At 33.7% G+C, this 13,975-nt stretch overlaps 1 protein-coding gene across 3 annotated transcripts in view; it reads left to right on the top strand.

Annotated features, from left to right (window-relative positions):
* Positions 1–13,975, top strand: part of myo1g (myosin IG) — a 107,542-nt gene that overhangs the window by 1,318 nt on the left and 92,249 nt on the right. For all 3 annotated transcript variants that reach the window (XR_012394704.1, XM_005170069.6, NM_001045221.1), the window contains exons 2-11: positions 2,688–2,896; positions 5,112–5,205; positions 5,559–5,724; positions 6,569–6,622; positions 6,751–6,849; positions 7,029–7,145; positions 9,314–9,520; positions 10,304–10,449; positions 11,262–11,376; positions 11,461–11,631. Coding sequence is in view for 2 of the 3 variants with exons in the window: in XM_005170069.6 (XP_005170126.1) it covers positions 2,688–2,896; positions 5,112–5,205; positions 5,559–5,724; positions 6,569–6,622; positions 6,751–6,849; positions 7,029–7,145; positions 9,314–9,520; positions 10,304–10,449; positions 11,262–11,376; positions 11,461–11,631 (1,378 nt within the window). In the remaining variant the exon portion in view is untranslated. The remainder of the gene's footprint in view (positions 1–2,687; positions 2,897–5,111; positions 5,206–5,558; positions 5,725–6,568; positions 6,623–6,750; positions 6,850–7,028; positions 7,146–9,313; positions 9,521–10,303; positions 10,450–11,261; positions 11,377–11,460; positions 11,632–13,975) is intronic.

The raw sequence follows: 13,975 nt of genomic DNA, 5'->3' as shown, positions 1-13,975 counted from the left end.
AATAATTATACATAATGTAATTGGGCATTTATTGTGTATGGACATACAGTTAAAGTGCTTTAAAATTGTGTGAGGAGGTATCTACACACATCACCACTGTGTAGCATCCATCTGGTACTTCAAATATAAATGATGCTTAAAAATACTAAAATAAATAATACATAAAATATACAGTAGAAGTCAGAATTATTAGCCCCCCTGTTAATTCTTTCCCCCAGTTTCTGTTTAATGAAGAGAATCTTTTTCCAACAAATGTCTCCATATAATAGTTTTAATAACTAATTTCTAAAAACTGATTTATTTTATCTTTGCTATTATGACAGTAGAAAGTATTTTACTAGATATTTTACAAGACACTTCTATACAACTTAAAGGGACGTTTAAGTTAGTTAACAAGTTAGCTATTTAGTTAACTATATATATATATATAAATCATTTAAAAACATGGAACCCCCTTCTCTGAATAAATATCCAGTCTACTAGCCATCAACTGAGGGAGGAGGAAATTAAAAAATTAATTGCTTGGGGTATAAATGATAATTTTGTCCTATTTCTTACACACCTGGGAACAAAATATCGAAGACCTGATGGTAACAATTGAAAGGTGTTTCTAAAAGATGTCTCTCATCATTGACAATCATGATAGCCTTATTTAGTATTCTTTCTACCAATGCTCTTTAGTTTTATTCCCAACAATTTACTGGCTGCTGTTACCAGCTTTCCCAGTGACCACTTCTGGGCCTCAGAAGTATGTCCATACCAACAAAATGTTGCAAGACATGATCAACAATATGTTGTCAACATTAAAAGACAATAATGTCTTTAAGAATACATTCTCTGTTGAAGCTTTTTCCCTACACAATCAGTGCATACATCCCACTTCAGTTTATTGTCCAACATTAAACCCAAATATTTATAGTTTGTTACTTACTAAATTTATTCCCCATTAATTAACGTAAAACTAGTTTTGCTTTGTGTTCTCTCTTTAAAATCAATGACCATCTCCTTAGTTTAAGAAATGTTTAGGAGAAGGTTTAACAGCAATTTAACGGCTTAACTATAAGTTAATTAGGTTAACTACGCAGGTTAGAGCATATTGTATAACGTTAACGTTATTGCATAACGATGGTATGTTCTGTAGACTATCGAAAAAAATATATAGCTTAAAGGGTTTAATAATTTGGACTTTAAAATGGATTATATATATATTATATATATATATATATATATATATATATATATATATATATATATATATATATATATATATATATATATATATATATATATATATATATATATATATATATATGAATAATCCATTATTCATAGGGTTAGGGGAGCCCATTAAAAAGCATTGGATGCAGCCCAGATTGCACTGCACCAGGTCTGCAGCCAGACCCCTCTCTCTTATTCTGCCGAAATAAAACAAATAAGTTTTCTCTAGAAGAAAAAATATTATCAGACATACTATGAAAGTTTTCTTGCACTGTTAAACATCATTTGGGGAAACATTTAAAAAAAGAAGAAAAAAAATCTAAGGAGGGCTAATAATTCTGACTTCAACTGTAAATAAAAGCTATATATTGAGACAGTTTTTTTTATTATAGTTTTTATAAAGGTTCATGTAAGATTATTTAAGACATTCTGAAGATGAAGCATGGGAAATTTAGGGAATAAACTCAATGGAGCAAAATTTGTCAATATGTAATATATATAAGTAAAATGTGTTATTTTGGCTATGAGTTTTAAAAAATAGAACTTTCAACTTGTTGTCATTATATTTAGAGTTAATTTGAAAAAGAAACAAACAGACGTATGGCTTTTGAGTGTTTTTGTTCTAAATAACTATAAAATTGCAACTTACAGGATTTTTTAATCATCTTGAGACATGTTATTCCTCAATATATTTTGTCTTATTTGTCCAAGTCAAGATGCAAGGTATGTTTTCTTGGGAAACAAAATTACATAGGATTCTTTAACAATCTTCTTTAACAATAAGTACAGTTCTCAGCATAATTAAGTACACCTTATTTTAAAAATGTATATTTTATCAATTGTTCAGCTTATATAGGCAATGTATTTTGGTGTATTTAAACTAAACAAATTTATTAAACAAATATATTTATTAAAAATTATTTTTTTCATTAAACATATTTAGAAATTGAAAGATTATACAATTAAATTCAAGCAAAACATTGCAAAAATAAATTACAACCTACAAAATAAAATAAAAAATAAAATTAAAAAATGCAATATTTTAGCTTCTTCTTTTTCCCTTTATTTTAAATTTGCATTTAATATTTTTCTAAAACATAAATTTGGGTGTAGTAGTTTTTGGACCGTTATCATAAGTTATTTTGTTAAATTATCTCCAGATTTGGCTTCAGTACTGACTAATCTAACCTATATGCACAAATATAATATTGTATAGCTTTCTATTAAAAATATGAATTTAAAAGATAAATTTGTAAGGGATATACTTATATAGGCTGAACACTGTACATTAAAATTTATGATAAAATAACAATCAAACAAATCTAATAATGTTACCATATATATGTATCATAATGTGCCTATTTGGTCATCAGGAACTAAACCAGACCAGCACGTGGGAGGAAAACAGTCTAGTCTTGTTAAAGCTATTTCTGCCTGTTCAGCTTGACACATATGGCTGTTGTTTTCAGGTTTGAGAAGAGTCGTATCTACACCTTCATTGGAGAAGTAGTGGTGTCCGTTAACCCTTACAGACATTTGGATATCTATGGGAAGGATGTCATTGAGGACTACAGGGGAAGAGAACTGTATGAGAATCCACCTCACCTCTATGCTGTTGCAGATGCAGCTTATAAAGCCATGAAAAGACGAGCCAAAGACACATGCATTGTTATTTCAGGTACATAACTAATACATCTGCACAGGCATTAGCAATATGACATTAATCTCCTTGATAAATGAGCTGTTAGCCCAAAAGTGAGAATGTGCTGTTAAATTATTCAAGCACCACTTGTAATCTCTGTGATTTGTTTTCCTTCAGATGACCTTGTATAGTCCTTGTATGGTCTTAAGGTTTGTCCTAAGGGTCTAAAAGTTATGTGTTTGGGTGTATATCTGTGTGCATGTGTGTGCCTGTAGGTTTTGTGGTGTAAAAATGTTTCCGATAGCTGGTGGGTCAAAATTTACCCCTAAGACAATCATTGTACCCTATAAGTTTACAGCCTTCATAAACATATGACAATAGAAAAAATAAATAAATAAAAAATGAAAAGAGAAAATAAATCAGTTATTAAAGATGAGTTATTAAAACGATTATGTTTAGAAATGTGTTGAAAAAATCTTTTCTCCGTTAAACAGAATATGGGGGAAAAAAACAGGGTGGCTAATAATTCAGGTGGGCTAAGAATTATGACTTTAACTATATACACACACACACACACACACACACATATATGTATGTATGTATATATATATTCATTCATTTTCTTTCGGCTTAGTCCCTTTATTAATCTGGGGTCGCCACAGCGGAATGAACCACCAACTTATCCAGCAAGTTTTTACGCAGTGGATTCCCTTCCAGCCGCAACCCATCTCTGGGAAATTATATATATATATATATATATATATATATATATATATATATATATATATATATATATATATATATATATATATATATATATATATATATATTAGGAATGTAACGGTATCAGAATTTCACGGTACGGTAATACCTCGGTATGAATGGCACGGTACGGTATTTATTGAATCATTTACAGGAAAAACAAAACTAATGAAAATACCCCAAAAAAGTGCCAAAAGTGTCAATGACATACAAATTAGCCATCTATCTGTGAGCTTTGAAACAGGAACTTCAATTTTTCAATTTTAATAACAAAAAATTATTAAACCATGTAAAAAAATAAAGTTTCAATTTAGTATTGTTGAAAACTCATCACATTCAACATTTAATCACTCACTCACTCACTTAGATAGAGATGGGTTTTAAGGAAAATTATATACAGTAACTATAATCTGGTAAAAGCTGGTATCTCTGGTCATTTACAATGTCCCCTGCAACAGAAAAAACCCCTCTCACTTGGGACGGAGGTTTCTGGGACAGAGATATGACTTGGCCCAGGTTGACAGCAGTGGGTAACGTTGTGCATTGTCTTTCCCCAACTTGAGAGGACAAGCCATGAGTGAGATAGAGGTCTCTTTGCGGTACAAGTCAATGTCTGCATCAATCTGAACAGTGTGCTGTGTTTCTGCAGTCCCCATGACTGTTATTAGTCGTATTCCCCAACTTGCAGGCAAGTGCACACATAGGGCTCAACCTGTGCAGTGCACATGCCCTTTTTAGTCTTGGATAGAAAGTGCCCTTCCAAAATGATCAAAAGTACCCCCGCGACGCGACACACCCTCCATCCAGCCCGACGCGACAACACCGCTATTCAGTACGTGCGCGATGTCAACAACAACACCCCTAACCGAAATGCTTGCACACATCCGATTTAAAACCGGATTTATATATATATATATCATTCATTTTCTTGTCGGCTTAGTCCCTTTATTAACCCGGGGTCGCCACAGTAGAATGAACCCCCAACTTTTCCAGCAAGTTTTTATGCAGCGGATGCTCTTCCAGCCGCAACCCATCTCTGGGAAACACCCGCACACACATTCACACACACACTCATACACTACGGACAATGTAGCCTACCCAATTCACCGGAGCACCCGGAGGAAACCCACGTGAAGGCAGGGAGAACATGCAAACTATATATATATATTTCTTTTTTTTAAGTTGGGGTCATTTTATTAAAAAATATGAATCTGTAAAATAATTTTTATCATTAATTGTTATTTCTGCTATTAAAATGTTCACTGGCCATTCACCTTAAGGGTTAACAAAGATTTGAAAAAACTGAAAAAAATTTACATATACAGTACAGCAGTAGCGTTGCTTTTATTTCTTCGTGCTCTTTTAATTAAAACTATAGAACTAGGAGGACCAACAGTGAAATTATATGGTGTAATAAACCGTGCATAGTTTGCTCAGTACCTTTTATGAGATAGAATAAAACTGATAAAATGATTTCCTTGTGTTTCAGGTGAAAGTGGAGCAGGCAAGACCGAGGCAAGCAAATATATTATGCAATACATTGCAGCGATCACCAACCCTAGCCAGAGGGCAGAGGTCGAGAGGTCAGATTCTCGGAGATGTTGACAGCTCCAATAGTTTTTTTTTTTTTAATCTTTACATTTACTTATATAAATCGATTAATTGGATGTATTTCACTATATTATACTGTGTAACAGATTATCTGACGACAGATATGTTGCATGTTTGGCAATTAAATTTATTTAGAGATAAAAATGTATCCGCTTTGAAAATGTTTCACATTCAAACAAATTTAAAATTATATCTTCTGACTGTCGTTAGATGGCAGTATAACATTGCTCATTATTGCACACCGTAGGTGTCCACTGACTGAAAAAACACGATTGTTTACACATTTATTGTTTTTTCATATGACTTTATTTGTATCCTGCCACAGTGTGAAGAACGTGCTCCTGAAGTCCAATTGTGTGTTAGAGGCGTTTGGAAATGCAAAGACCAACCGCAATGATAACTCCAGTCGTTTTGGGAAATACATGGACATCAACTTCAACTTTAATGGAGATCCTACGGGAGGACACATCAACAATTACCTGCTGGAGAAAGTGAGAATTCAGGATTGCTTCAATACAAAGCATCAAGACCTTGGCATCTGAATATGGAATTTATAATTTTTTAAAGTAATATGAATGAATTATTAGTTTTGAATCAGGACCATTGACCATTATCATCTAATTAATTTGCGTTAAAGGGATAGTACGCACCCAAATAGGTACTGTAGGCTAGCTTATTGTTGATGTTGTTGCTGTGATCAGTAGAACACATTTTCTTTACAGTCATTGAGTAGAACACTGAAATAGATTTTTGTTGTTCCAATGCAAGCCAATCCCACATTCAGAGCCATGTGCACAGGCAAAACAACATTATGTGGCATTATGATGTAATGTATGAGTAACATAGCCTAATTGATTTATATGTGAAATGTAAAAAATGTACTGAAAAAGCAGTTGAAACATTCTTAATATAATTAACAGCATAAAACTCTGTTTTAATGTTTTAATGCTAACTGCTGAAAAAACTATGCTGCTGGTAACGTATGTTTTATGATAGTTTAAGCTGGTTAGTTCTTTGTTGGCCATGTGTTGGTCAGGACCAGCAAAAAAACAGCAAGTACCATCATAAACCAGCAAACAACATATACCTTACCATCAGCATATGCTTTTTTCAGCATGGTAAATATAAGTGTATATAAATACTGTTTTTGGGTGTTCGATTGATGTTATTTTGACTAGCTTTCATTTTTAGGATTTGCTTCCTTTACAAAAAATAACAGAGATTTGTTTTGGCACATTCATCATTACCAATTGTTTACCAATTTTTATTTATTTTTTTAATCAATGTAAGACACAGAAATAACAATTTAATGCAAATACTATGCTGTTTTTACAGTCAAGAGTTGTTCAGCAGCAAGAAGGAGAAAGAAACTTCCATTCATTTTATCAGGTGAGACCTTCTTCCAAGTTTTAGTAAATGAGATTGTATGATATTACTCAAAGAGTGCCAAATACTGCGCAAACTGTTTTTACATTATTCAGTATGTAAGTTAATATTCACGTGTTGTGTTTATGCAGTTGTTACGAGGAGGGTCTGATGATTTGCTCAAGTCCTTATATCTACAGAGAGATCCTGCTGAATATACCTACACCAGTCAAGGAGCTTCTGTCACACTTGTAAGTACTTATCAAAAACTACAGTAGTACAGTAGTGTAGTTTATACATGTTTTCAAGACTAAACGTATAGCTTAGTGCTCTTTTTAAAACCAATATTAGTGATGCAAAATGCACAAAATGTTGTTTTTATGTCTTAGTCATTCTTTTTTTCTCCCCTTTGCAAAAATTATCCTCAAAGGCATCCAATAATGACTCCCAATGTCATAAAGCTGTGATGGCAGCATTAAAGGTGATTGGCTTTACTGCTGAAGAAATCAGCTCCATCTACAAGACCCTCAGTACCATCCTACACCTGGTCAGTCTCACAACAAATGCTGTGAAATATTGCTTTCTGACATTTTTTCTTTGCCTTTGTAGCTTTTAATTTGATATTTTGGTAAATCAATATTTGCCAAAATTTAAAGCCGTAGTTCTCAACTAGGTTGACTAGGTTGGCCAAATATAGATCTATGAGAAACTATTGTATAAATGATCATGAATTTTTAAAATAATTAATTTTCCTAATGTTGTTTATTGCAGATAAATTTAAATGGTTTGTGATAACACTTCACAAAATGTAGTATTAAAGGTTTTAATGACTATACTGTAGCTTTTATGACTCTCTAGGTCTACAAATTTCACTTTATAATTCACTCATTATTCCCACTTTTATTATCTCATACATTACAATATAGTCCCATTGTCCAAGATTATGATATCAATTGTTCTCGGTTAAAAAAGCAAGCAACAATGCTACAAATTAAATGAAGAAATCAGCTTGCATATTTACAGATGTGGCCAAAATTTTGAGTACACTTCAGTTTTGTCCTGGCCACTGCCATACATTTGTCTTTTTAATGCTTATGTTGACCCACAATTGAAAAGCAATACCTGCTTTTCATTAGTTTATTTTCAGTCAAGTTTGATTAAAGGTGCAGTAGGTGATCTTTTTTTTTTGTGCTGGTTGACAGTCTCTTCACATTCCAATAGTAATGATTAAAGTAAATGATCTACATGTGTTTATATGTGTTTTTATATTCCGATATAAGACTAAAAAATATTCATCCAATTAAACTTTGTCGGACTGACAATTCCTGTAATTGTAGTATAAGTAGTCCATAAGTAGCCCAAACTGTCAGGATGACCCCATGGCTGAAGTATTTCTTTTAGACAGGTAATGTTATGTTTTAAACGTCTTTTAGACAAGCAAAGCCTATGAAGATTGTGTTGTTTTACAATTGGGTTATATGCACAGAAGTGTTGTCAAAGAGCTTAGAATGACCAAGAGGTGACACTCAATAGAATGTTCCATTGCAACAGCTGCGCCCAGTGACAGCCCCGTGATTCCGCCATTCTGGAGTGAAAGCGATCGGCCGTCTATTGGAACTTATTGCTGTCGCGATGGCAAGCAGCTGCTCTGTTTTTTATTTATTTATTTAAAAAAGCGCATTAAAGCTGAGATACAACCTGAACGTCGACAATACAACACTTAATATTACAATCATCAGTACTTTCAATAGCTTATTTTACAGACTATTTATATGCTGTTGTTCTATTGAAATTTTAAATCTTGAATATCCGTCGCACCATCTAGTGGCATCTAGCAGCATCTAGTTACTCAAATTGCACTACAGTGTCGCCTCTTGGTGATTCTATCCTCTTTGGTGTTGTTCAGCCACTGGAATCTTCCGGAGAAAGATTGATGAGACTATTTTTTCATAATTTCATAAGGGACCTTTTACAGCATCGGTAATGTCGATTTAGCTTAACAACAAAACATCAGTAAATAGCGTTATTCCGCCTAGCCTGTTTCACTGAGGTAAAGTTGTTTTTTTATTCATATTGGTTTATTTTTGAACAATGTCAACCTGTGACATGCTCACTATATTGTTTACCATGCTAACATTTCTCTGAATATTCGGTCTGAAATATCATGTAAGCATGGCTTAGCAATAAGTGTAATTTCTGCATGCCGGCGGCCACCCACTATACAGTAGTCGGTTTAGGACAAAGCGCATTAGAGAATAAGAGCAGCAATTCTTGCATGCATGAAATATTCCACATTATGACATGTTTTGCTTGGTAACTACACAACTGAAAATGTGCTAGATATAATACAGTTTTTTTATTCAGAATTGTAGTATTTTAAAGTACTATAAAGTTTTTTAACTGGCGAATGACATGATCTAGTGGGTCTCTGTCATCTTAAATGTGTCCGTTCGTGTTTCAGAAGGTGTAGCTTTGGACAGCTGGGGAGGGATTGTGTTCCAAAGATTTTATGCTAACCGGTTAGCATTAAGGCAAATCACCTACTGCACCTTTAATTTGACCTTTTTCAGTTTAAGTTTTTTTTTTTTCAATGAAAGAGTAACGACAAATTTTGCAATTTATTTTAGCTTAGTTTATATATTGTTTCAGTATTATTTGAAATTATTTTATATTGAAAACTACTAATTTTAAGCTTTTGTGATGTTACTGTTTCAGGGTAACCTTCAGTTTACGAGTGATGGCGAACATGTCGTGCTGGTTGGAGAAGACATGCTGAAAAACATTTCTGAGTTGACGTCCACAGAGCCTGAGAACACAAGAAAAGCATTGCTGTATCGCACAGTGGCTACTGGGGGTGGAGAGGTCATTGAAAAAGGACACAGCGAGCAGGAAGCTAGCTATGGAAGAGACGCTTTTGCCAAGGTATAAAACAAGGTTAAAGAAACTTCATTTGTGCCTCATCATAACATGAATAATGTCCCATTATTCATATTATGCAAGTACTCCTAAAGAGGTCAAGTGAAAATTGTCACTTTCCTTCATCTTTTGAAAAACAGCAGTTCCAGCAGTGTGTTGTAAACATCTACCAACTTTCAGAACTCAAAGTCCTTCTCCAGAAAGTATATTACTGCAGAAACAGCTCATTATGAAACTAAACTGACATCAAAGCATGAATACATTAATGTCTGAACACCCACAATGCATCAACAATGCCTGTTTAGTGTGGAGAGGGTGAAAAATGTAAAACCGGCTACTTTGGTGCTAAATCATTGTAAGTGGAGCTTAACGGGTATCGTTAAATGCATCATCTATTTGCTATATATATAGCAAATATAATAAGTACACTTAGTGTAGCAAAATAATGTGTGTAATAATATTTGGTTACCCTGGTTAAACTACATAAAAAACATTTTTTAAATATTCTATTTGTTGTGGTTTGTATTTTCAAAAATTATTAGGGTCTTATTTTTAGAGATTATAAGGGTACATTTTGGTTATCAATGTGAAGACATTTTTTTGCATGAACACCCACAGTACATCAACAATGTCTGTTCAATGTCATGGAGAGGGTGGAAACTAAAATATTGTTAGTGGAGCTTAGGAGGGAAAATGTTGGTGTATGACCCGTATGACCACATTAAATGTAATATGTCTGTGCTGTATTCATATAATATGTTGTAATTCTGATATGGCTTTCATTTTAAGGCTTTATATGAGAGGTTATTTGCATGGATTGTTGGTCGGATCAATGGCGTTATTGAAGTAAAAGACTACAATCCTGCCCTCCACGGGAAGAACACTGTTATTGGTGTGCTGGACATTTATGGCTTTGAGATCTTTGACAATAACAGGTCAGTGTTATTTTTACCTTGCGTAGTTGTATACCCTATAATGCCTACTGTTTTATTCATTTCAAAGCAAACAAGGTTTCTAATGGTACCTTAGTTTACATAACAACAATATTGTTAAAATGATCAACATTCACACAGTTGACACCTCAAGAACTACTAAAATGCTGTATTATGCATGCCAGGCCAGTAGATGGCGGCATCACATTGGTAAGAAACACTATATATGAAAAGAACACAGTAACAAAGAAAAAGAACAGTTTTGAAGTTCAACAATTGTAAACACAAATTATTTTTTGATACACTAATCATACTTTAATCATAGTATTTGTAGTACTGTAATTGTACAAGTGGTAATCTATACAGCAAAATACCCTGTTCCCTATAACCTACTATAACCATAGTTTTACTATAATTAAACAATGATTTATTTACAATAAAATCATGGTTAATGATTGGTCAAAATGCATGGAAAAAATTTATTTTTTAGTTGGAAAGTCATGTAAACAAATTAATCATTATAAAACTTTACTGAAAAAACAGTTGAACACACTCCTTCATGTCATGATACACACGCCTTGTTGCTGTCAAGTCTTTGCTAGCATCTATAACACATTAATAACTTATTGTTAACACTGTTACGAATACATTATTAAAGTATTATTATTTTGTAATATATATTTCAAGATGAACACTAACTACACTGGTTTTATTTAAATATTATCCATATACATATTTTGTCATACATATTAGGCTTCACAGGGTTAATATCACTATAGCTGAAACTGATTGATTTTTCCATTTTCTAACTGCAGTTTTGAACAGTTTTGCATTAACTACTGCAATGAAAAGCTACAGCAGCTCTTCATTGAGCTAATTCTGCGACAGGAGCAGGAGGAGTACCAGAGAGAGGGAATCACGTGGCAACATGTGAGCATAATGCACAAATACATAAAGTAGCACAACTTAATCCAGGTATCTTTTATTTTTAACTGGACTATGGTTTTTCCTCAGATCGAATACTTTAACAATCAGATCATTGTGGATTTAGTGGAGCAGCCTCATAAGGGGATTATCTCTGTTCTGGATGAAGCCTGTCTCATTGCAGGGAAAGTCACAGATACAGTTTGCCTGGACAGCATGAACAAAAAGCTGGGCCAGCATCCTCACTACACCTCCCGGAAAGTAAGCACTCACTCTTTCATTATCATTGAGTGTAGTTATAAAGTAACTAGTAACTCTAATAAAACAACTTAACTGTTTTATGTTCAATCCACTTAAATTTGTTAAAAGAATTAAGTTAATTTAATCAATTTGTTTTATGACAATATGAAAGAAATTGTGTGGAACCCAGCATTTTTTACAGTGTAGTTTGTATAAATAGATTTAGAAAAGTTGAGATATATTTAGCAGATTAATTATACACTCGCTGGCCTTTTAATTAGGTACACCTGTCCAACTGCTGTTTAATGTAAATTTCTAATCAGCCAATCACATAGCAGCAACTCAATGAATTCGGGTATGTAGACATGATCAAGATGATCTGCTGCAGTTCATACCGAGCATAAAAATGGCGAAGAAAGGTGATTTAAGTGACTTTGAACGTGCCATCGTTGTTGGTGCCAGACAGGCTGGTCTGAGTATTTCAGAAACTGCTGCTCCACAGGGATTTTCACGCACAGCCATCTCTAGGATTTACAGAGAATGTTCTGAAAAAGAGAAAATATCCAGTGAGTGGCAGTTCTGTGGCCGCAAACACCTTGTTGATGCCAGAGGTCAAAACAGGAAACTGAGGCTACAATTCACAACAGGCTCACCAAAATTGGACAATAGAAGATTGGAAAAACCTCGCCTAGTCGGATGAGTCTCGATTTCTGCTGCAACATTTGGATTATAGGGTAAAAATTTGGCGTCAACAACATGAAAGCATGAATCCATCTTGCTATGCATCAACAGTTCAGGCTGCTGGTGGTGGTGTAATTGTGTTGGGGATTAGTACCAATTGAGCATCTTGTCAATGCCTTGAGCATTGTTGTTGACCATGTCCATGCCTTGATGACCACAGTGTACCCATCTTCTGATGGCTACTTCCAGCTGGATAACGTGCCATGTCATAAAGTGCGAATCATCTCAGACTGGTTTCTTGAACATGACAATGACTTCACTGTACTCAAATGGCATCCACAGTCACCATAACTCAATCCAATAGAGCACCTTTGGGATGTAGTGGAACGGGAGATTCACTTCATGGATGTGCAGCTGACAAATCTGCAGCAACTGCTTGATGCTATCATGTCAATTTGGAGCAAAATCTCTGAGGAATATTTCCAGTACTTTGTTGAATATATGCCATGAAGGATTAATGCAGTTCTGAAGGCAAAAGGGGGTCCAACCCGGTACTAGTGAGGTGTACCTAATAAAGTGACCGGTGAGTGTAAGCTATAGCTAAAACAAGTATAGCTAAATAAGATAACATTGATCAAGTTGACTACACAAGCTTTAAATAAAAATAGACATATTGAGATATATATTTTATATTTTTAAGTCAAGTTGAGCTTTATTGTCATTCCGCTACATGTTTGGACATACAGATGAACGAAATGTTGTGTCTCGCAGGACAACATTGCTACATAAATTATGCATAAATACAAACACAACTCTGGACGTAACAGCTATTTAAAAGAAACTATGCATAACTGCTATATTCTATAAGATACTTAACTATACAGATAAGACTGAGCAATGTTGTGCAAGATATTGTGCAAGAGAGGGTTAATATTAAAGGTTTAATATTGTGAAAAAAAGAGTTATTCAAGATGGAAGCAAGCAGTGCAACATGACGTGGTACATTTATAGTGAACATCGTTTTTCTAATTGAGTTTTTGTAAGTTGGAGTTTAGATAAAGTGTCAGGTGCAAATGAGAGAAGAGGGTTTCTACAGGTGGTTTGTTAAGCCCACTCACATCATTTTGCATTTTTTTGTTATTAATAATGCTAAATATGCACAATTACACATGATTAACTATCAATGAAGAAGGAAATTTGTCATTTCAAATTATATTATTTACATTATTTTGTATTTTTTTTTAAAAAAATCTAACTAAAATGTCAAAATGTCTTAAATTAAAAGAATTCAAATTAATTTAAATTCTATGCATTGAGATTTATATTCATGTAGTAAGTAGTATTAAGTCAAGTAATTAAATGTTTTAATAAAAAATTAAGTTACTTTTGATTTTATTGATGTAATTAGTAATTAATTACTTTTTGAAGTAAAGTCCTGCCTCAGCACTCCTCTAGTCACATCTTATCAACATTTGTTTGTAGGCCTGTCCTAAATTGTGAAGCAAAACGGCTTCCCTCTTTTGACCATACTTGTACAGTAGTTGCCTTAGTTGAACTGCACACTTCTGCATTGTGGCTGCAGGGTCAGAAGGTGGCAGTGCTCTTACACGTTATATTCATGTAATTACAAACACATGGAGTCCACGTTGATGTTTTGACCACTGAAGTTTACTTTTTTCTTGTT

Source organism: Danio rerio, chromosome 19 (assembly GCF_049306965.1).
Source record: "Danio rerio strain Tuebingen ecotype United States chromosome 19, GRCz12tu, whole genome shotgun sequence".
Lineage (NCBI taxonomy): Eukaryota > Metazoa > Chordata > Actinopteri > Cypriniformes > Danionidae > Danio > Danio rerio.
Note: the sequence above shows the minus strand (reverse complement) of the source record. Positions and strands in the feature narration are given on the sequence as shown.